General features: G+C 44.5%; 1 protein-coding gene across 5 annotated transcripts in view; it reads left to right on the top strand.

The window, feature by feature from the left end:
* The first annotated feature begins 2,557 nt into the window (after positions 1-2,557).
* SRGAP3 (SLIT-ROBO Rho GTPase activating protein 3) overlaps positions 2,558-24,114 on the top strand; it is a 237,789-nt gene continuing 216,232 nt past the window's right edge. For 2 of the 5 annotated variants that reach the window (XM_081071601.1, XM_081071602.1), the window contains exon 1: positions 2,594-3,399. In XM_081071601.1, coding sequence (XP_080927727.1) covers positions 3,333-3,399 — 67 coding nt within the window. In that variant the 5' untranslated portion in view covers positions 2,594-3,332. Of the gene's footprint in view, positions 3,400-24,114 lie in introns of all 5 variants that reach the window. The other 3 variants (XM_081071603.1, XM_081071599.1, XM_081071600.1) reach the window with 3 other exon arrangements.

The following is a 24,114-nucleotide window of genomic DNA, read 5'->3' as shown; positions in this document are numbered from 1 at the left end:
TTATTAGTCATCTTAGGAGGGTTTCATATTTGACTGGAGAAATAAAATTGCCTTAAACCAAAAACTATTCTGGTCACTCTTCCTTCAAGTAGAGTCTATTTTTTCTTTTCTTTACTTTTCTACCAGGAAAAGAAGCCAGTTCAGTGAGTTTTGTGTTATTCAGCTGTTCTTATAATTTAAGCCTTGTCCATGGCCATTTGTAACATGTTTTCCTTATATTTTTAACACCCAAATTCTTTTTTTTTTAAATGGCAAACTTTAGGGTGAACATTAAAGTTGATTGAGGCAGGGATGCTAATCTCTGAGCACATCTTTCTCAGGTAACGTGTGGCGGTCTCTGTTTTAAACTGGTCCACAGGGGAACTGAAGAGGCCGAGGGCCTGAGTATGCCAACGGGAAGGGTGAGGCAGGGGGGTGATGTCAATGACTGTGGGCCAGTGGCATCTACTTATGACCTTTGCGACCTCTTGTCTCCATGCACGAAGCTGTAACAAGCCCGTGATTCCCCAGCTGGGCTGTTCCCCGTGCTTTCTACAGGCTGGTCCTGTGTATTCACATGTGTAGACCTCAGCTCATACTGTTCACTCCATAGGAAAGCCCTGCCGCCCCCCCCATCCCCCGGCGCCCCCAATCCCCCTGACTACAGCCGCCACCTTCTCTAGGAAGCCTCCATGGATTGGCAGGGACAATCTACTCACTGTGGAACCCAAATCAAGTAATCTATCATACATTCAGAAAAGGCACATGGAAGATTATTTGGAGAAATTTGTGAAAATACCATACACAGGGGACAATACATGGTAATGACAATCTTAACATGTGAAATTCCAGTGGTCAGTGACCCTGTAGTGCTTGATTTTGTTTTTACAGAAAAATCTTATTCTACCTTAAGGGTATGTGAAATGGGTTTAAACTCCCTAAGACTGTGAGCATTTGCATGAGTGGAATCTGGTGTCACACAGCCTAGGTTTGAATGCTGGTGACCTTGCGTAAGTCACTTTCCATATCTGTGCCTCTGTTCCTTCACCCGTGAAAGAGGGATACTTACATTATATTGTTAGATTGTTGGGGGGATATCAGGGGGTAATAATAATTGCTACCATTTATTGAGTACTTCCTATGTGCTAGACACTGTGCTAAGCTTGGCTTTACATTCTTATTTGATCTTCCCAAGAGCTTCCTCATACCTGAAGTTCCTTACCCGACAGCATTTTCTTCCCTGCAGCACTTAGCTGCTACCATATTATATAATTTACTCATTGTTGTTTATTTTTCATCTCCCTCCCAGGGCCTCTTGCCTTGCACTACTCCAGGAGGCACCATTCACAATGCTTTATGAGCTCTGCTCTGGGCTGCTTTTACTGAGAATATACTCAGTAAATAAGCCCGAAAATAAGAGCTAGCCGGACAATCAGCTCTAATGCGTCTTTTGGAGCAAAGGTTTATATAAGGCCCGGTTTTATTTTACCATAACATAAGATCTAGTCTTATATAATATAATATAATATAAGACCGAGTAAAATAAGTAAAATAAGACCCGGTCTAATATAATATGATATGATATGATATGATATGATATATGATATAATATAATACCTATCTTATTTTGCTATAAGACCCAGTATAACATAACATAATGTAATATAACATAATAAAATATAATATAATGTAATATAATATAATACTGGGTCATATTAATTTTTGCTCCTAAAGGTGCATTAGAGCTGATTATCTGGCTAGGGCTTATTTTTGGGGAAACACGGTAAACATGGTGACTTCCTAGAGTTGTGTGATGTGGAGACTTTGGTGCTCCAGGAGGGCAGGGATTCCCCCCCCTCTTATTTTGATCATCACTGTATCCCCTTATGCAGAACGATCCCTGACGCATAGTAAGCTTTCAGTGAATATTTGTTGAAAGAAAGAAAGAAAGAGAGAGAGAGAGAGAGAGAGAGAGAGAGAGAGAGAGAGAGAGAGAAAGAAAGAAAGAAAGAAAGAAAGAAAGAAAGAAAGAAAGAAAGAAAGAAAGAAAGAAAGAAAGAAAGAAAGAAAAAGCCCCCAAAGAGAACCCATTTGACTGGTGAGGACACTGAGGCTCAATGAGTTACGGATTTGCCCAAAGCCCTGTAAGACACTGAGGCAGCTGGGTATTTCCGGAATGCCTGCTCTCAAGGGCTTTGCAAAGCTGCATGTCTGAAACGCCTGGCATTGTTCGTGCCACCCGCAATTGCTCAACAAATATTAATGAGCTTGGATACAAGGGTCAGCCCCTGTCCTCTGCTAGACAATTCCTGCAGAGTGACAAACTGTCACATAGCTATTACCTTGAGAAATTGAGTTAAATTGCATGGTGCATGGAAAAGGTGGACCTTTTGGAAATTTTGGAAGAAAAATCCCCTAACCCGACTTCTAGTGGTAGGAGTTCGTAGGGGCCTGTCAGGCCTTCCCAATCTGATTCTTTTTCCTGCTGCCTTCCCTTTTGTGAGCGTCTCTTCCCCTTTTTGCTTGCAGTGAGTTGTGCTCTCCTGTAGGCTACAATGTGTCAGTTGTTATAAAATCCAGAAGGTGGAGCTTGGTGACGAGAGCGGTGGGGGGAGCGCTCAGCCAGCTCTGCAGGGCGAGCAGTCCAGCCCCAAATCCCCCGAGCTTAAGCCTTGCATCGGGAGAACTTCCATCTCACTCTCCTGGCTTTGATCCTCACTGTACATCAGACCAGAGGCGCTGAAGGGCGGGAGGATGCGAGATGACCAGTCCTTTGGCCACCTGACCATCTCCTCAGCAGAGCTTTGGAAAGCCAGCTGGAGGCTGACGGGACGACCAAGGAGGCGCTGCGCCTCTCGTGGATGTGTGTGAGTGGGTGAGCCGGTTTGAGTGAGTGAGGGTGAGTGTGTGTGTGTGTGTGTGTGTGCACGCGCGCGCGCATCATGGCTGTGTGTGTGCATGTCCAGATGAGAGTGCGAGTGCACGTGTGAGTGTGTGTGTGTGTGAGTGTGTGTGTGTGTATGTGTGTGTCTGCGCTCTTGGTTATTATTTTTTGGAAGAAAAATCTTGAAAATCTGGGGCAGGTTACAGTGCTCCTAGGGTGGTGGTTCTTCTTTTGAAAGAGGAGCTGACCAGACCAAGCTACTGGAGACATTTTTTGGCGAGTAAAGAGAATTTTCCTTCCAGAACGAGAGGGATTTTTCCCCTGGCTCTGCCGCCAAGCGAAAGAGATTAGCCCCTAAACCTGTGAAATCGACCAGAGCCGTGTGATTACCAGGGCTTGAGAGAGAACTCGGGAAGAAAAAGGAGAAATAAATCAAATAGCCTGTCAGTGCCTGTGGCCACGTTGGAAGATGTCATCTCAAACTAAGTTCAAGAAAGACAAAGAGATCATTGCCGAGTATGAAGCCCAAATAAAAGGTGAGACGCAGGCTGGGGAGTCATACCTCCCCTCCCCTTTCCTTATTTCCTTGCTTTGGCTCCCCCCCCCCCTTTTCCTCCCTGCCATCATGAAATGTTGTTGTGCATCAATAATCTTATTGTGAGGAGGAACAGTGGCAGCCGTACAAGTCCAGACTGGTTTCTACGGCGGCAGCGAGTGCTGGTGCTGGGAGTATGGATTATAGGGGGGCCGTGATCACTGCATTGCAGGTGTGCGAGGAGGCTCCTACCCCAGCTTGAGGAGTGTCTCGAATACTCCATCATCTTGGCCGTGACATGTTACTGTAAGGGCATTTTGACAGTCATCGCCTCCACTGCCCCCACACCCCCCATGCTAAAAATCCCTTGATCTGGTGTCTGTTTTATTATGGTCTGCTATTTTATTTTGCTTTCTCCTTTTTGTTGTTGCTTTGCCTCTGCCCCTTTCTCTGAGCTGGAATTCACATGCATGTGCATAGGGCAGCGGCACAGGGAGGCTGCACTGCTGGCCTGGGTTGCCATGGATTAGCTGTTACGGGGCATATTGATCCAAACTAATGCAGGCATTTAGGCATAAAGAGGGAGCTTGGTGCAGAAACTGTGTTCTCTCTCAGTGTGCAGCCCCAGTCATCGTCTGTGCACTAGTGTTTAGGGTCATTCGCCTTCATTCAAAGCCAACAACTCAGTGTGCTGTTTCGGCTGGTAGCTGCTGCCTGGCTTTTGTGGTGCCAGGGGAAGCCTGCCAAGATGGTGAGATGACCTCTGGCTGCTTGTTCCAGCGTTGGTGCCCCTGGGCGCACACTCCTCTCGGAAGCTGCTCCCTAAATCCATATTAGCAAGGTGAAATAGGAAACTGGATGCAATCGCATAGACAAATGTAGGCGGAACCCTCATTCAGGCCAGGCTTCTCCCACCCTCCTGAGTTCTAGGCTCAGCTTTGGCAAGGAAAACCTAAAAGCACCGTACACCATGCGCATTCTTTCTCCTAGGAGGTACCCTAAGCGACGCCGGGGCCTGTGCCTTGCAGCGTCTGCTTTCTTTCTGGTCCCAGGTGTCTTTGCTGCGACACAGGGTGTGTTGTGGTCTCTCACAGAAAGAGCAAAGACAGAATACATCTTCAGTGGGTGTTGATGTCTGCCCTTGAAGCGATGGCTGGATTATTGGCCAAGTTGGTTATCGGGGGCTCAGGCGACCTGATGTTGCCACACCTGCTTCTAGGTGCTGCTGCAGCTCAAGACTCAGTGACCCAGGAAGGCCGGTGGCCTCCCCAGTAGTGGTGGGAGGCCAGGCACCCACAGCTGCTGTACACGCTTCAGATGCTTGGAAAACTTTGGAAGGGGAGCCGCCATCAGGGGAGGGCTTCGTTTTTTTTCCAGTCTCACCAACCGTCTTGTGCCTTTTAGTTCTGTTCAAACCCAGCCTGCTAATCACCTCTGGGTAGACCCCAGGGCAAAACAAACAGGAAAACCCTTCTCATCCCTGACTGCTCCCCTTTAGTTTTCAGTTCAGTGTAGAAAACAGTGACTTATGATGTTTCAGCCTTGCTGAAAATTTAGAAACAAGCCCTGTATTGGTCAGAGATTTGAATTTACCCGATTGCTCAATACAAAAGCCCAGTTTCAGTCTTTGCATATATACTTTATAGGGAGGTTACGTTTTATAAGACTAATTTGGCTGACTTTTTAAAAAAAAAAAAAAAAACGGAGGTTCCCATGAGAAATGCCATAATAGAGAAGGGGATGCTGAGGTTTAGACAGGTTGGGGTTTCTATAAGCATCATTTTGGTAGGAAATGTACTGATTTTATTTTTGAAGGATTGCTACCGCTGGGCCCATGAACTTTGCTTGAAGATCAATTGAGCATTTATTGCTCTGGCTGATTCTTTTAGTTTTTACTTTCACCTTTATTTTTAACAACTAATTAGCGAGTGAAAGGTAATGCATTTCAGCAGGAAATTTGCCCCAATGATCTTGTCTTTTCCAGACTCTAAACATCTCTTCATTCTGTTTACAAGAGTTTTAATTTTATTCCTTTAGCGATGACACCCATATGATTTAGGTCAAGATACTGCTGTGCCTGAAACCATCTGGAATCTTTTTTTTCAAAATTCTATGTTCATCATCATTGTAAAATTTTTTTTTTTTTTTTGGTTGTTTAAAGGAGGGCACAGCTCACAGTGGCTCATGCGGGGATTGAAACGGCAACCTTAGTGTTATCAGTACCACGCTGTAACCAACTGAGCTAACCGGCCACCCCGATTGTAATTATTGTGTGTACAGGGCCCTGCTGTTTCTATGGCCCACTCCCAGACATCACTACTCTTGGCCTACACAAAGGTACAGAAAGCGTTCACGTGAACTCAGTTTTAGAGACGAGGAAACTGAGGCCTCGTAATGTGAAATGACTCGTCCAAGGTCACAGAGCTAGACATGTGAAGGCAGCGGGGTTTCTGCCAGGCCCAGTGTTCCCTGACACATTGTTTGCCTACAGCTGCCTTTTGAAGGATTGATGTTGGTAGCAGATGGCAGTTTTGTGGTGGGGCTGACTGCCTCTTGATGGAGTTCTATTGTTTGCCCTTTTACTTTGATCCCTCGCCTTTCTTGCTTGCCTCTGAAGAATGTTTGAGCAATCACCAAAAATAATGTTTGATGCCAATTACCTTTCTCCACGGGTAGCATTTGACCAGTTTGGTGCAAACACTCCACCTAGTTATACAGATTTTGTCCTCTATGAATTCTGTGAGGGGAACTTTCGGTTTTTAAAAATAATACTGAGTTCTTTGTAGACTTACTCTCTTTTATCTCTTTTTGAGGAATTTATTGACCTAATAAAGGGGAATGTTTTTTCCTATTGTAAAAAATTTCAGACTCATGCCTTTTCAGATACTTGAGTCCCTTTCATTAAATACCTGCAATGCAGTAGTATACCACATGCTTGCTAATTTCCAGTGATGGGGAACTCACCACCTCTCCAGCCCACATATTCTATCCTTGGACAACTCTGACTGTTGTAAGCAGTTTTTATGTTGGGTTAAATATGTCTCCTTCTTATCCACCTATTGGTTCTATAGTATCTTCCCCTTGGGACTTCGTAGAACTAGAAAGATGCTTCTTGGATGTGTGATCATAGCACCTGGACTTTGATTATTCTCATTTGCTGACACACGATGGTTTACTGATGCTTATCTTCACTCTCCTTTGGATCTACTGCATCCTGTGTTACAAACCCCAATGCTTTTGTGTGCTTGGCAGGTAGAATAAATGAGTGAAGTAAGGTGACTTGTGGCAGTTGGTCCACTGTCTCATTGAGGGTAACATAGAAGGGGTGGTGGTGATTATGATGGGCTTGACAGCACACATGCTTTCCAAATGGGCGGTCAGTGCTTGGATCCAACCAGTTGTTACCATTTAGAAATGTAGGCCCAGTGAGAGCTTTCATTTTTTTTTTTTTTAAACAAATGCCCGAAATCTGGATGAGAGCTTTATGCTTTTAAAGAGGGTTTGCCAAATGAGCTTCCAAGTCGATACTATCGAAAGCCTTCTTCAAAAGTGGTACTAAGTTCTAAATGAGGCTCTCTACATGTGGTCAGAGAAAGAAAACAACTGTCCCCTCTCTCATGTTGTATGTACTGCTTCTACGAATATAGCCCAAGGGTTGAATTAGCCCATTTCACTGTTGAATTAGCCCTTTTCACTGCCCACCTTCTCATTGTACCATGTATATTGTATCTGCTATATTTCTTCAATCTACTAGGCTAGGAGCCTTGTCGGAGGGAAGAAATGAAATGAATTTAGCATGACTCGTTCTTGGTGATTCTGTGCTGGCTCCAAATGGATATTGCTTCCTGTCTGAGGGACTCACAAGTGTCCCTGTACAAATCTGTTCAAGCACCTTGCCTGAGAGTGACATCATGTCCTCTAGTCTGGAAGTGGCAAGCTATCACTTCTTTCTCCTTTTGAAATCAGAATAATATTTGCCCATCTATTGCTTTTTGGCACCTATCCTATTTTTCATAATTCCCTCAAAGATCACCGATAGTCTTTGGTAATCTTATTTGCAGGCGTTCTCAGTATGCTGGGATCTAATCCATCTTGCTGCCAGGCCTAATGCTCTGTTCTACATTTATTCAGAGTCCCCATTTCCATTTCAACCTAATAGAAAATTGAAATAGAAATGCAATGATTGACTTTAATGTTTTATTTTTTATTACATATCTATAACCATTTTAGGCTATGTTAATAGCAAAACTCTATAGTTTTGGTGGAAGAAAAGCACGTATTGAAGATCACAGAGAATGCCTTCATTTATGCATTCATTCCATAAACATGGAGTATCTACTTTGTTCTTTGTCTTGTGCTGGGTGTTGTGAGAGATGCAAGCATATGATACATTCTTGCCTTTCTAGGGCTTTTCTTGGAATACGGTGATAAAAATCAGTGAAGGAAATAATAATAATAAAAAGAAACCCCCAAACACAAAAAGCTTCAACTGAGCACCAGAGTGAGTTCAGTCTTAAAGAGATTATGCCATAGATTGGATGACCTTAGGAACCCTCAGTGCTTCAGCAGGGGTCAGTGAGGAAAGCAGGCTGGCTTGGGGACTGGGGCTGATCAGAGCTGTCACCTAGAGGAGGCAGCCGTTGCTCACTCTAGTCCGTCACTGCTGTGAAATGTGAGCCCAGAGTAGTAGTTCTTTAAGTGTATCAAGGGAATCTGGATTTTTAAAACAAAATCGCCTGATTTTTATTTTTAAAATTTATTAAAATGTTAAAATTTTTTTTAAATTATTGAGCTGTAAGTGTTCTTTATATATTCTGGAGACAAGTCCCTTATCAGATAAGTGATTTGCAAATATTTCCTCCCTTTTTGTGGGTTGTCTTTTCATTTCTTTGATGGTGTCGTTTGAAGCACAAACGTTTTTGATTTTTATGAAGTTCAGAGTCTCCATTTTGTAAAAAATTGTTTTTCTATTTTCCTCATGCTTTTGGTGTCAGATCTAAGAATTCCTTGCCATATCCAAGGCCATGAAGACAATCTCCTGATTTTCAAATGGTAGCTCAGATTTTTAAAAAAAACCCCGCAGGGCCTGAACAAACCTGTCAGTAGGACAGTTTCGGTTCCTGACCCACCAGGTTGCAGCTTCTGGCCTGCAAGTTGAAGTCCACAAAAAGTCTTGGTGACGGGTCCTCAGCCAGTCTTCCTGTTTCATCTTCAGTTGTTTTCTCTGTGATAGGCCTGTGCTTTTATAACCACATTACATCAATTCCTTGAGTTCCCCATACCCTTGCCACCTCCAAATCTTCCCCCATTTGTGCCTTTGTTACGTCTAAAATATCTTCCCTCATCCCTGCTTTTTTCTGACGAGCACCTGACCATCCTTCCGTGCCAGCTCAAATGATACCTTCTTCCATGATGCCCTGCTAACTCTCCGAGGCAGTGTTAGTGGTTCCCTCACATCTGTCCCTCTAGCTGAGCCTTATTGTCATTTATTACAATTCTGTGTGCAGTCCTTTAGCTATGATCTCTTGAGGGCAGAAGTGCTCACGGTCCTCTTTGTTTCGCCAACAGGCTTGGCACACTGTTGGTTGAGGAAGTGGATGATAAGTTACTAATAAGAAGTTTTACTCTTATAACTCATGACTCACGCAGTTATTTTCTTTGACGTTTGCCTTAGTCAGCTTGGGCTGCTATACAAAATACCATGGGCTGGGTGGCTTAAAACACAGACATTTATTTCTCACAGTTCTGGGGGCTGGGAAGTCCCAAGATCCAGGTGCCAGCAGATACAATTCATGGTGAGGGTCCACTCCCTGATTTTAGATGGTTGCCTGGTTGCAGTGTGCTCACATGGTCTTTCTTTAGTGTGTGGAGAAGGAGTGAGCTGTCTGTCTTCCTTTTCTAGTAAGGGCACTAATCCTACCAGGAGGGCACCATCCTCATGCTCTCATCTAATCCTAATCATCTCGCAAAGGCCCCACCCTCTAAATACCATCATGCTCATACACGGTATTGAGGTTTAGGGATTTAAAATATGAATTTGGGGGACACAAACATTCAGCTGATAATAACACCTATACTTTCTGTTCCATCGAAAGCAGGCATTTTATTTCCATTGAAAGCAGGGTAAAAGAAATATTCTTCATGGTTTGTTGAATTTCCTTCTTTGTCCCTGGTAGGGGAGATGTTTATATTAGTGGGGATTTGGTGAAAACTGATGTGTTGAAAGCCAAGGTGATATTTGATGAGGTGATATTTGTCACAATCAGGGTGGGGGGCACTGCACGTCAGGCACCTCCCAGTCTAGGGGAAATCAGTGGATCTGGGGATCTATACTGACAATTTTCTGGAGTTTTCACCACCAAAGTTTATATATTAGGGACAACCTTTTCTTTCCAGAAACATTCATTCATTCATTCATTCATTCATTCATTCATTCATTCTCTCATTCAGTGACTGTTACAAGCCACGTTTCAAGTTAATACAGCTTTATTTAGTAGTGTGAGGTAATTTTTATTTAGCTCTAGGTCTCAGTCATATATTCAGTGTCTCATTTTTTGATCCCAATAATTCTGTGAGATAGTCATTATGAGTCCCATTTTATAGATTAAAAAATGAAGGTTGGGGAAATAAAATAAGTTGCACAGCAAACAGTGGCAGAGGAGGGTTTAAATGGGAGTCTTCCTGACTTCCAGTTGTGCAGGGAGGCAAGACGCATGCCAAGGCAACATGGCTCTAAAACCCAGAAGTTCCTTCAGTGGATGACCAACCTGGGATGCGTCTTTATCTTTAACTTCCTACCCTTCCTAATATTCCACGCTCTCTCTAATCCCATCTCTCCTTGTCCCCACTTGATGCCACCTAGCTGTGTCTGGCCCTTCATTCTTACCCCGGAGGAGTCATCTTTGGGCAAGTACCCACTGGAAACGCCCTGTAGACGTGACAGAGGCTGCCTCATTTATCTCCACCCACCTGGAAATACAGAACCAGAAATCTTAGATGTCTTCTCGTCCAGCTCTCCCACTTTTCCCCCCCATGTGTGGAAACTAATGCTCAGAGAAGGGCTCTGGCTTGCAGACACTTCGTCTGTAAAGGCTTCATCCTTGATGGCTTGTTGGTGTTTATACAATAACCTAGATGGCTAGAGTTGGTTGCCCAGGAGGCAGAGCTGAGTGGTACCTTGGAAAACAGGATGAGGCAAGGGTGAGGACTGGAGAAGTCAGAAGGAGAAGTGGTAGGCTGGTTCAGAAACCGGTCCTTTCCTCATAGCTGCCAGAAAGGGAACTTGACTTCTAAAGATGCTTAATTTCAGAACCTCTGGACTAATGCAGGACCCAGCAAGCTATGTTCTGAGCTAGATTTCACTTGTAAATGCTTCATTCCTTGTGGTTTGTTGGTGTTTATAAAATATCTTGGCTGGCCAGGAGTGGGATTTTGACTCTGTTCTCTTAATTTGTTTAATCATTAGGCCAATTTATGTTTGGAGTATGCTCCCTGAGGTATATTCCATGAGATTGGATGTAAAGAGGCATTGGGTGGAAAAAATAGAACCGTGGTCAAATAGATTTTGGAAATTCTAGCACAAACTGAGTTGACTAGGTTTGTTTTCCACAGGACTTCTGGAAACCTTGAGTGTGTCAAGTGTGAATCTCTAAGAAAGGGTCATGGGCTTTCCTCAGACTTATTTAATCTCATAGACCTTTTTCTTGAAAGAATCTCAAGATTCTGTTCCTGAGATTACATTTTGGAAAATGTCAGGCTACAAGATTTGTGGCTTATCTGGATTCTCTCTCTCTCTCTCTCTCTCTCTCTCTCTCTCTCTTTAAAAGATTTTATTGGGGAAGGGGAAACAGGACTTTATTGGGGTACACTGTGTACTTCTAGGACCTTTTTCCAAGTCAAGTTGTCCTTTCAATCTTAGTTGTGGAGGGCACAGCTCAGCTCCAGGTCCAGTTGCCGTTGCTAGTTGCAGGGGGCACAGCCCACCATCCCTTGCGGGAGTCGAGGAATTGAACCGGCAACCTTGTGGTTGAGAGCCCACTGGCCCATGTGGGAATCGAACCGGCAGCCTTCGGAGTTAGGAGCATAGAGCTCTAACTGCCTGAACCACTGGGCTGGCCCCACGATTCTTTCTCTTTTTGCCTTTTGCTCAGTTCCCTAATTTTTATACTCCTCTCAGAGGACAATTTGAAGAAGGAAAGAGGTAAAACAAATGTGCATCCAGCTCAGCTAAGTGACATCCGTGTGGTGTTTTGAGGTCGCTTAGAAAATGGGGGTTTTGACATTTCCAATTACAGAGCGCTCAACCATTGATTTAAACGGCAATTTGGTGACAGCTCACCCTGATCAATATGCATGGTGTGCTCGTGTGGCCTTCTGTGCATGACAGTAAGGGGGTGCACTTGGCTGCAGGTGGGGTTCGGGTGCCCTGAATGGACCTTGTGCTGCCCCTGGGGTTGTGCAGTGGATACCAGGTGACACTGGTGCCCGTAAGCATGCAGAGTCCGCACTGCTCATTGCACCGCAGAGGGAAAATCTCGGCCACACATCCAGCCACACAAGAAATGTTTTCTTTATTTTTTTGGAACTCGATTTCCATTTCACATCTCTATTCTGCTGGGGGTGGCAGAAATAAATCTAAGTCAATTTGGGGTTTCTCTCCTCTTTCCTCCAGTGTTGTGTGCCAAGTCCAGCGAAAAGGAGGCAGCACCAAGGGACATCTGTTGTGGTTTTGTAACTACTGAGCAATCTTCCTTCCCATTGGGTCTTCAGTGGTCATACTGTGTCAGTGATCTTCCTTTTCCCACCCCCCCGGGCTCCTTCATGTGTCCCTCTCTTCAGCTACTTCCATGTGATTTGTAGGCACCAGGGGCCGTCCTGGGCTTCACATGCCATGTTGGTGGTGAGGGACTGGACATTTGTCTCAGGCTTGTCTTGCCATGCCCAGCACTCATTTCTCCAGGGCCTCCCGGCTGCTCCGCTTGGGAAAGTGGCCTAGCTCTTCTCTATTCTCAGGTTATGCAAATCTGTAAGGGATTCCCGCATCAACCTTTTTCCCTGGACTTGTTCGGGGTGAGGCTGGGTTGGCTGGTTGTCACGTGGCTGGCTCCTTCTTGGTATTCAGCTCTCAGTTTGCATGTCAATTCCTGACCACCCAGGTTATTTTCTTATAGATCCATAAAATCTACATACACTTTGCTTTACTGACTCCCTGAAATCTTTATCCATGTGTGGGGCCTGAAGGGGAGAAGGGGGTAAGAGGGCTGATATCCTGGCACTTATCATCAAACATTCTCTCATAGCTATTGCCCACAATCCACATTCTTTTTATTCTTCCCGAGGACTAAGCTTTTGAAAGTCAAATGCCAAAGATGGACCCTTTCTCTGTATTATCCCCGAGGCAATAAACATAGAATGCCCTCCCTGCCTGTATCAGGTCCAAGAGTTCTAAGGAAATAGGGGAGAAAACCTTCAATATGTCAAAATATTCATTGCAATGAGTTTTCTTCTTTCTCCCTCTGCATCATCCTGGCCCAGACCACCATCACCTCTTGCTGGAACCATGGCAACGTCCCCCTAACTCAGGGTTTCTCAATCTCTGCACTACTGACATTCTGGGCTGTCCTGCACCATGTCGGATGCTAGCCTCTTCCCACTAATATCAGTGGAACCCCCCTTCCCAAGTTGTGACAACCAAAAATGTCTGTAGACATTGCCAGATGTCCCTGGGGGAGGGAGGGCAAAATAGGCTCAGCTGAAAGCCACTGTCCTAACTGGTGTCCCTGCTTCTCTTGTCCTCATAGTCTGTTCTCTCCACAGCAGCCGCAGTAATCCCGACACAGTTTAAATCTAATCTTGTCAGCCCTGGGTTCCAAGCCCTCCAGTAGCATCTGCATGAGAATTGAATCCCAACCCCTAGCTCAGCTGACAAGGCCATGCTCTGCCTCCCTCGGCCACCTCACCTTTCCACTCTCCTGGTTCCTTGAATTCTCTAAGCGTGTACCGGCTTCAGACCTTTGTACTTAGCTTTTCCTTCTTTCTGGAATCCTCTTCCACTGGATTGTCGCATGGCTGGCTCCATCTTGGTATTCAGCGCTCAGCTTTCATGTCAATTCCTGACCACCCAATCCAAGTCACCATAGAGTAACCATTGCATCTGCTGACATGAGTTCTAAGCAAAGCCCTTATGGCTGTAATATTTTCCCTTCTTTGTTTATTTCTTCTCTCTCCCAGAATGGAAAGTCTATAAGCCTTTTGGTTTTCTGGTTCGTTTGTGTGTCGTTAGCACCTAGAATAGCACTTGGTGTATAACAGCTCATCGTCATATCCACTGAATGAACGACTGAATGCAGATGTCCTTGTGATGGACTTTGCACACAAGTACACGTAGATATTCTGCATCGAGGTGCATGGGATTGAACTGGGAATTGCAGTCTAGGGGCACATAATGAAGTAGATGCAGGCTTTCCCCAAACTCTGACTGAGAGATAATTCAGGAAGATGAAGAATCAGTGGAAGGGACAATGGTATCTAGGCAGAGCCATCCAGCTGATGGCTTAGAGGGGAGTGAGGTAGAGACCCGGTGCCACTTGCAGGGATACTACAGGGAATCCAATATTTTTTGTTAATGGAGCATGTGTCTGATATGGGGACAAAAAAGTGGGTAAAATATAGTTTCCATCCCTGTCTTTGAAGGACTTGTAGTTTTCCAGGAAAGATAGTTACAAAAATAGATTTATCAATTATAATACAGTATAGTAAGTACTGGGACAGTGCTGGAACCACACCGTGGAAACTCAGAGTGAAAGGGACTGCTGTGTCAGGAGAACTGGGGAAGTTCTTATAGAAAGAAGGACTTTTGAGTAGGGTTTTTAAGGATAGGTAGAAGTTCTCCAGATGGTAAAAGGCATTTCATGAAGAGAGAAGAGTATGAGCAAAGGCCTGGGTGTCATGAAAGGGCCTGGGTAGACGGGAAACGGTGAGACGTTTGATGTGGCTGAAATCCAGAGCAGGTGGAATGAGGGTGGGACATGAGACTTGAAATGAGAGGAGCTTGAAGTTCCTTTCTAACCATTGGATCCTATGAGTCTCTGACCTTGGAGATGATGAATGACAGTCTTGTTTTTTTTTCATAACTTTTCTTTTTTCTGATTATGGTTGTATTCATGCTCATAATTTTTAAAGTTTTGAAAATACAGAAAAATATGAAAAAAGAGAATCTAGAAACCACTACCTAAGATAACCACTATAAACGTTCAATATATTCCCTTCAGATTGCATATTTCTATCTATCAAATCTGTTTTATGTCTATATGTAACAAAAAGTGGGATCATAGATCTTTCGTGAAAAGTTATAAGAATAAAGCTGATAGGCAATCACCATAGGCCTGTAGACCTAGGGCTTCAAACAGAGTGTGGCCTAAAAATAAACAGACTTTGCCAAGTAAGAACATTAGTCAATAAGCATGACCTCCCACATGTTTGTAAGGTCTTTTAGGGTGGGGGATTGTAGTGGTTGGCCGCTTCTGTCCCCCCAAATTTGTCCAAAATTGGGGGGAACTGAGCATACTCATCCCCACCCGGACATCGGTTCCAGTCCCTTTCAGCTAAAAATGTCCTCTTTTCTGGTACACTGTAGTCTCACTTCCCTGTTGGTATCCAGGCAGTCATTCCTGCCTTGAAAGTTTTAAGAAGAAAGTCTTATCTGGGGCCAAGAATTTAGCCTCAGCCACAGGTTACCCACCCTGCCGGTACCTTTCCTCTCGTTCACCTGTGCTTGTTGTTCTCTGCCAGAGTCCTTGGTCATCCGGGCTACTTTTGGGATTCCTGATTGCTGGTTTGCTCTCAACAGTGGTAACCTGCTATCTCCTGGCTTCTGATGGCCGCTGAGCATATTTGCAGAATATCATTTACTGTAGATTAGTACATTTGCCATCTTTTTCTCAGGCAGCAAGGCCTGTAGGCACGTAGCATTTTTATTGAGAGATCAGAGCTCAGGGAGGGGAGAGCTCTATAGAGAATCTTCCATAGCTTAGTGCCTCCAAAGGAACCAGAGAGAGAGATGACGTGAGAGACCCTTACCAATGAAACACTTTCGCCACCTTCAAGGACATAAAAGAGTGGGTGTCACTTCTCTGACATTATTTGTACTAAAGAATGCAAACTGGCTGGGCAGCATGGCGTCTCTGCAACTGTCATCTCAGTAAGACTTTTCAAAGCAGAGCTGGCCAGTATGTTACTTTGTAATTTACATGGTCTTTATTTGGATCAGTGGCCTCTCCAGACAATGTATTTTGGATCTCCTGAAGATATAGCATCTTGGGAAAACTGAGGCAGAACAATAGCCACTTGCTGGCTTCTGACACCTGGTAACTAATTACTCCTTGACCATTGGGACCTCAGCCATTGGGACTCTTGACCTTTTGCCTGGTTGTGGTCTTTTGAGTTTATTTGTCCCTTGACCTTCAGCTCATCTAGTGCTTTAGCTGTGGCCTGATCCTCCTGGTTCAGGACCCACCCTGAGTATCTCTGTCTTGCTGGATCTCATACTTGGCATAATATCACCATTGAAACGCGGAGCCAAAAATGACGGAGGCCCCGCTGCTCTCTGCCAGAAACACAGAATTGTTATGCTGTTGGGAATAGTGGGAAAGAAATGTTGAGAATATGATGGGCCAGTGGACTTTGATTTCGTTTAACAAATAGTTATTAGTTCCCACTATGTTCCCTGCCTTCACAGGAGGAAGACAAACTAACTTGTATTTACAAAAGTGTTGAGTGTCGTGAAAGGGTGGTGCAGAGTTCTTGGGGGAACCTATAGCAAATGGATCTAAATGGTTGAAAATATTGTAGATGATTTCTCACATTGATCCGTACAGCTGAATTGGCCACGCTTATCTCACCACCGTTATTTCCTGAGCTATTTTGGATCTGGACAGAACCATATTTTCATTTAGAGAAATGTCAGAAGCCATCAAACTGTTTAAGGGGTCAGAAGATTGGTACTCCTAAGAGAAACACACAACTCCTGGTATAAAAGATTGAAATGGTTTCAGAAAAAGAATTTCATAATAGTTATATTCAAAATGGTAAATATAATCATGTGGTAAGTGCTTTTAAGGTGAAATTAAAGCCAGGGATCAATAGAAGAGAATAGAAACCCATCCTGCTTGGATAGAGTTATGCTAATCACAGAAAGCAGGTGAGACAAGAATATGGATCGTGGAAGGAGACAGCTGTGAGAAGGGGGGGACCATGCTCTGGATGGAATTGCACAGACTTGGGTTTGAGTCTTGGCTTAGGGCTTATCAGTTGAATGACCTTGGATAAGTCTTTTCTTATCCAAGACAGATAAAAAAAAATAGGGATAATACCTCACCAGTTTCCTTATTTGAAAAATGGGGATAATAATCGCTCGTGTGTGTGTGTGTGTGTGTGTGTGTGTGTGTGTGTGTGTGTGAATTAGTTGAAAAAACACACATCAGAATTTCCAGCACACTGCTTGGCATACAGGAGCATTCACTGAACAATAAAAATGTTAGCTTTGCTAGTAAGAGAATCACCAGCGTTCAGAGTCCTGTACAGTGAACCTGAGCCTACAGGTGGGACATTAGTAAGTGTACCTGGTTGGAAAGGAGAGGTGGATAGGCAGCGGGAAAGGAAGTCTTAGATGCTAGGCACGATGCTTTCTTTGCCCACTGCAGTGTTTTTCCCAGCGGGGCTCCTGGGCCACATGCATCAGAATCACGGGGGAGGAATTTGTAACAAATTCAGATTCTGGGGCCTTACCCCAGACCTATTGAATTAGAATCTGTGGGGATGGGACCTGGAACCCTGGATTTTACAAGTGCCCCAGGGTTCATGAACTTGAAATATTTGGGCCTGGACTATAGTAAACTTATCAACTTGACTGTCTGTATATTCTTTTTGAAGGCAAAAGAACATTTAGTAATCATGTAGACTACTGATGAGTTAGGAAAACAAACAAAACACCTGAACTCCCAGTGTGTGTGTGTGTGTGTGTGTTGTGTGTGTGTGTGTATTACAATCCTGTTTTTTTTCCTTAATAAAAAATGTGTGTCTTTATATATTTGGGTGTGTATAAAAAGAGTCTAATAGTTCTTAGATTGATACTGATGTTTACTCTTAGGGGAGCGGTTAGGGATGCGGGCTGGATGGTAGTGACAAGGAACAGTGGAAAGGAGACCTTTTCCCTTTATATTCTTCAGTTTTGATTCATTTCTAAAATAATGAGTGTGAATTATTTTTCTAATTAAAAGACCCACAAAGCTGACAGTAAGTAAGGAATTTATTGACAAATTTTTCTGCTGTGGAGGATGCTCAGACATCAGCTGAACTATGAAAGGAAGGAAAGGAAGGAAGGGAGGGAGGGAGGAAGAAAGACACCTGCAAAAGATATTTAAGTTATGCTGAACATCTCATGGTGTTCGTTATATACTGTAAGAGTGGTGGCTGAACTGAACTGTATTACTTTACTGGATTATTACCCCATGTAGTGTGGAAGGTGTCCCTCCCCCCCCTTTTAAAATTCTAAGAGATGGGTATGGGGTGGAATAGTCACGCCCGACCATTTAAGTTATTGGGTTTCAATCAGGAGCCATTGTGCTGCTGTGTCAAGAGTCTGGGACTTGATTTTTCCATCTCTGACCTGTCTTTTGAGCGAGGTATGTGTCCATTCTGTGTCCTTGCTTCCTCATATGTAAAATGAGGCATTATCTATCCTAAAGGCTAGTTGCTGTGAAGATCAAATGAAGTGGTGTGTGAGCAAGTTAACTCTAGAGTTCTGCAGAAATGTTAATCATTTCTATTTTGGCCTAGCTCCTCCCCTGGACAGTCTCCCCTGGCCTAGCTCCTCCCCTGCTGTTACCGTGGGTTGTTTATGTGTCTGTATTCCTCTGAGCTCCTTGAGTGCAGGGGCCTTGTTTTATTGATTCCCGAATTCTTGTGCCTAGTGCCTGCCACACAGGAGGCATTCACAGCAAGTTCTGGAATAGCTATCAAGGGTAGAAAAACACATGCACAGTTAGGCTTAAGCTTATGAAAATATTAAGATGCTCTTCCAGGAAACACTGCCTTCCAATTCTATTTAAAGGAATCAAAGAAGAAAATCATTCAAGTCTGCAACAGAAATGATATTGCTAGGAGAAAGTAAAGAACTCATTAAAGAAAATTTAATTGCCCGGTTTTCTAAAGAGACAGAGCCACATTTCTCCATCCTCATTACTGTCAAAGGCTGGACAGCTAGATGAATGAAAAGAGACTGTGGAAAGATAAATCCTGGTACTCCTGGAGAAAAGTCTCCCGAGAAACAGGAATGCCCCCTGGATCACCAGTTTCCTTTATTGTTTGTCAGAACCCTGGAGTAAGCCTTCTACGGGCTACTCAGACAAAGGCCCTTTTTGGCCTCTACCCCAGACTGTGGCCGGTAAACCACAAAGTCCCCTATTTCCCCTGGAAGTGGGAAAATGGCCAGTTGCTTGACAAAACTGGAAGGATTATCTGAGGCTCAACTCGGGGGCTTTGGTACCTCTAAGACCCAGTTAATTATCATCTGAATGGGCGGGGAAGGACAGGAGCCAAGCCTAGAAACAGAGCCTTGGTATAGTTCTGCAGTTAGGAAAGAGGGGACCGCTCTCAGCTCTGCGCCTCTCGACCCTTCTGGAGCCAGGATTGCCACGAATCTGCGTTTTCTTCTGCCTCTCCAGGTCCCTAAGTGCAGACAGCCCAGGAGCAGCATTAGGTGGGTTCACAGGTGTCCAAACAAGTGGTGGTGGTTGCATGGTTGTCTGTCTCGGTGAAGCCTCTACTCCTGCCCAGAGGCCCTGCCCCATTCAGTGTTTTAATTGAGTATTTACAGGATGAGGATATGAGCATGCTCATCTCGTCTGAGGACATCAGGAAACCAAGGAAGGCAGGCTTAGTCACCGGGAGCATGATTGTTCAAATCAAACTGCTCAAGGCTTGCAGCCCAGCCTTGATCCTATTCTAGCTGTGACTTAGGGCAAGTCTTTTTCATTTTTTTTGAGCCTCGATTTCCCCATCTATAAAGTGAAGGTAATAATCTAACCTCAAAGAGTTAGCTAGGTGGTTAAATGAGATAATACATGCAAGCCCTCTCTCTGCACAGGGCCTGGTACAGAGTAAGGACTCCATCAGTGTTAGCTAGTGTTATTACCCTGTTTCCCCGAAAATAAGACCTAGCCGGACAGTCAGCTCTAATGTGTCTTTTGGAGCAAAAATTAATATAAAATTAATATTATATTATATTATAATTATATTATATTATAATCTAAGACCCGGTCTTATATTACAGTAAAATAAGACCGGGTCTTATATTAATTTTTGCTCCCAAAGACGCATTAGAGCTGATTGTCTAGCTAGGTCTCATTTTTGGGGAAACACGGTAATAATCACAACTACAAAGAGTAATCCTGCAGGCTTCAGAGTCCAATAAATCTGGCTTCAGATTCTAGTTGTGCCACTTACTAGTAGTGGATAAATTTAACCTCTCTGAGGCTCAGCTCTCTGTACCTCTGTACAATAGGAACCATATACCTACCTTAGGCATTTCCGTAAACCATTCAGACCAGAACAGATACATGGTAGGTATTCCATAAACAGTGGATACCCTTAAGAGAAACCGCACACCCTGCAGCAAACAGAACCAGGAAGCAGAGAGATCTTAACAGAAGGAGATAGGTACTGACTCTAAAAATGTAAAGTTTAATAGTATCTTTAAGGGAAAACCACCAACTCTTCAAGAGAAACTAAGCCTTTTTGACTATGGAGCCCTGAGAGGAACTTCTCTCGTGAATAGACAGAAATATGAATGGGGTAACAACAAATTGGACTTTGGTCAGGATGCCACATCTTGGACCCTGACCACAGTCTTGTCCCTCGTCCAGGTGGCTCTTGGTGCCTCCCCAAGATGGTCTAGAGGGAAATAGATGCGAGAGGCCACTCACGGGGAAAGGAATGCCCATCCCAAAGCTGTGGCTCAGTACCCCCGTGTAGAAGTCTGGTGAGCTGTTCTCCAGGTGGAGAACTACTTTGGCCTAGGTGGGTTGGGCATGCAGGCCTCCCTTCTATGCCCACACTTGAATCTTAGCTCTATTGCTCCAGGGTAACCAAAGTTGGTCTGGAGTTCAAAACTCTGACTCCTTCCCTGTAGGGACCAGTTTGGACAACTGCCCTGACTTCTCTCTGAGATGCTACCGGATCTAACCAGCCACCAGGGAGAAGAGTGTGTTAGAAGTCTGGACCCACCCAGACTTGACTTTGACCTCCTTGGAAGTATAACTTCTAGGAATTTTGGTCCACGAAGGTGACCTGAACCTGGCTAGTCCATATTATCATTTCCTTTCGATGGGTAGATTTCCATGTCCTTAGTGATCCTGACTTGGGAGGAGTGAATAGAGTTGGCCTTTAGCTCACTAGAGGTCAATATCCCCCTCCCTCCCCATCCTTGTTGACCTTTCTTCTAATGCTTCCAACAGCGTCACAGCCAAGCCTATGATGAACTCAGGGTGTGGCTCTCTCCTCTGCGAAAGAAATCAGTGGAGAATCAATGACATCCAGCATGCATGCGCACCCTTAGCACCGCTTGGTAGTGTACCTGCCGTGCACCCAGGAACTGGTGCTTAGGCCCCAAGGATTTAAAATGCCTCTTGGATGTCCACCTTCTCCATTTAAAGCAGCTCAAGACTAAATTAAAAAATTCAACTGATTTTCTTCCAGACCAATACTGACCCAGCAAGAGGTGTTTTGCAGGCCAGTGATGTATTTTATTGAGATGCACAACAAAAATTGGGCAACTTCATAGAAAAATCTGTATTTCTGACTCCTTGAAAACAAATCGGACATTCTGGCTACACTGGGCCCCTGTTCGCACATGGAAACCAATCCACCAGAGCTGAGGAGCAGCTGCCATTTTTAGATGAGGCATGCAGTCTTGAGTCTCTACTACTTCCTGGGCCGGGAGCTTTGGGTCCCCACACCCCCTTATCTCACACCCACTGCTTCACTCATTTGCCTAAGCTTCCTGGTTTCTATAGGCAGCTGGGCTTGCCATTTCTGGATAAGGCTGAGAAGTTATATTCTCTCTTCCGTCTCAAATTATGCTCATCATATAGGGCTGTACTATAAGAATTGCATGTCAGCATAACAAATGCTCCAATGTCTATGATATAAAAATGCCTCTCACTGGCCACCATCCTTTCAAAGTTCACAATAGAGACTCCCTGTCATTATTTTAAGTAAATCCTTCACTTCTCCTTAAGGATGAGTTTGAGGTTGGAATCAAGGGTAAGACGCTCTCCCCCAGGGAGAAGTGGGAGGTGTTTGCCTCAGACCCATTCTTGAGGGGAACTGGCAGAGGGTGGGCAGGAGGGCCCTTCAGCTGCCGGAAACCGGTAAGGACCCAGCGATGTGGTGGGTGGTGGACTTAGTCACCCCTATAATAGTCATCACAACACATTTTTAGTAGTTAAAAATCCCTCAGTGTAAGTTGATAGTCTGAACACTAAAGCATAGTTCACTTCACAGCAATTGTGCTCTAACAGTGCGATTCAAGAACTCTGCACTGGACTCTCAAGTCAGACAGGACTGAATTCCAGCTTCCTAAGTGTCTACTTCCTTAAAATGCGCACCTCCCCAGACTCCTGTGAGGATTACATGAGGTAATCCACACTCGGTACTTAGCCCGGGAACATGGGCAACACCTCAAGGTGCTGGTTGTTATTGTTCCCACCCAGATTTGGAGGGCTCGATTTGGTCCGAGAGTGAAGTTTAGGCTTCTACAGCAGAACCGGCAGCTTGCAGACAAACATATCCCCACTAGTATGTTTTGTTTGGCCTTTAGAACATTTACAAAAGTGAATTAGTGTCCAACATTTAAAAATCAAGAAAGTTTTAAAGAAAATGAGGAAAGTTCACATAAAAATCCAGATTTCCAACATTTCTTATGAGAACGGGGCCCTCGTTCTCAGACAGAGGCCAACATTGGCTGCCCCCTTCCAGTGGGGCATGGGCTCTGCTTTGTTCCAGGGCTCGCCTGGGCCACTTTACTCTTTTGTTGCCTGCTTAGCTCCTGTGGGTATTTGAGTGTTTTGATCTGGAGGAATGGATCAGCTTTCATTTAATCCTCCATAAATATTTTGAGCAACCGGGCTTTAGAGAAGGTAGACAGTAGGTTGTTTTAATGGCAAATGCCCCAGTGCCATCTGTGTTATCAATTAAGTACAGAGCCCTCAGCTTCAACAGTGGTGGGGCAGAGGTAGGGTCAAGGTCCTCTTAAAAGAACGTGGGAGACTAACAGAGATGTGTGAATGATGGCCACCTCATCACAACATGGAGGTGGGCTAAAATTTAGTGAGGAAAAATGTAAAGCCTTCCCTTTATGTCTAAAAGCCCAGCTGGCAGAGGACAGACCAGGGAGAGATGTGCTTAGCAGCCGCACTTATGTGGAAGACTTAAGATTCTCGTGGACAATAACTTTGGTGTGAGTCACCGGGAAGCAGCTGCCCAAAATTCTAATCTGATTATGGGCTGGGCTGGGTTTATGGAAGCCTAGTGCCTGGAAGATCTTTCTAACAATTAGAGCTGTCTTAAAGGGACAAGCAGGTAGCTTCGGGAAGCCTTGATCTTCCTGGCGGTGTTTGAGGCTGGATGATATGTTCCTGGAAAGATTGTCAGAGTGGGGATTTAGGTATCAGAGGGCGATTTGTTTTAGTTGACATACAAGGTCTCTGCCAACCCTAAGATTCTGCTTTCTGAAGCCTAGTGAAAGAAGATAATTTTCAGAACAAAAGTAAAAATCTTGCTTTCTGACGAGGAAAGCAGGACGAGTTGAAGAGGCTGAACTGAATGCAGCCCTTTTGATCAGACTCTGTCAAAATGGAAATGTATACTAAAGTTCTTAGCTAGTAATTTGGACAACAGGTGGCACCAGCCCTACCTCATCCTTGAACCTCTTCTCACGTGCAGCTGCATCCCTGACCCCCTACCTCATTTCTCAGACATGGGGTAAGGGGGAAGGGTCTGTTGTGCACATTACTGGTGGCAATTTGTTTAAGCTGAACTTTTATGCAGAGCTTGCAAACTGACGGCACACAGGCCAAATCCAGCCCTGAGATGTGTTTGATTTGGCCTGTACTGTGTCTTTGAAAAATGTGAATTAGATGCCAACATGTAAAAATGAGGAGATTTCACGTAAAATCTGGATTTCTAGCACCTTTTTAAAAAATCAGAAGGTCTGGCCTGTGTTCCCACGTGGCAGCACAGGCTGGAGCTAAGCGCCATTCCCCTTGTTTGACAGGATTTGAACTCACTTGGCCAGTGTCTTCATCCCTCTGACCTCTCCTGCTCTACTGGTTCTCTTGATTTTCTGGGTCTTAGATATGGGAGTTAGCAACCCCTGGTGGAGTGGTGGTTTCCTTCCTTCCTTCCTTCCTTCCTTCCTTCCTTCCTTCCTTCCTTCCTTCCTTCCTTCCTTCCTTCCCTCCCTCCCTCCCTCCCTCCCTCCCTCCCTCCCTCCCTCCCTCCTTCCTTCCTTCCTTCCTTCCTTCCTTTCCTTTTAAATCAAAATGTCGTTGAACTTCATTTTCATTATATAAAAGTCACTGTTAATTTTCTCCAGCTTTGGCGGGAATATCTTTTGGGATGATCTGACTTCAAATGTAGACTTTGTGATACCTGGAAT

The sequence above is a fragment of the Rhinolophus hipposideros genome, assembly GCF_964194185.1.
Source record: "Rhinolophus hipposideros genome assembly, chromosome: 14".
Taxonomy (NCBI): domain Eukaryota; kingdom Metazoa; phylum Chordata; class Mammalia; order Chiroptera; family Rhinolophidae; genus Rhinolophus; species Rhinolophus hipposideros.
The sequence above is the reverse complement of the archived record's forward strand: the minus strand, read 5'-3'. Positions and strand labels throughout refer to the sequence as shown.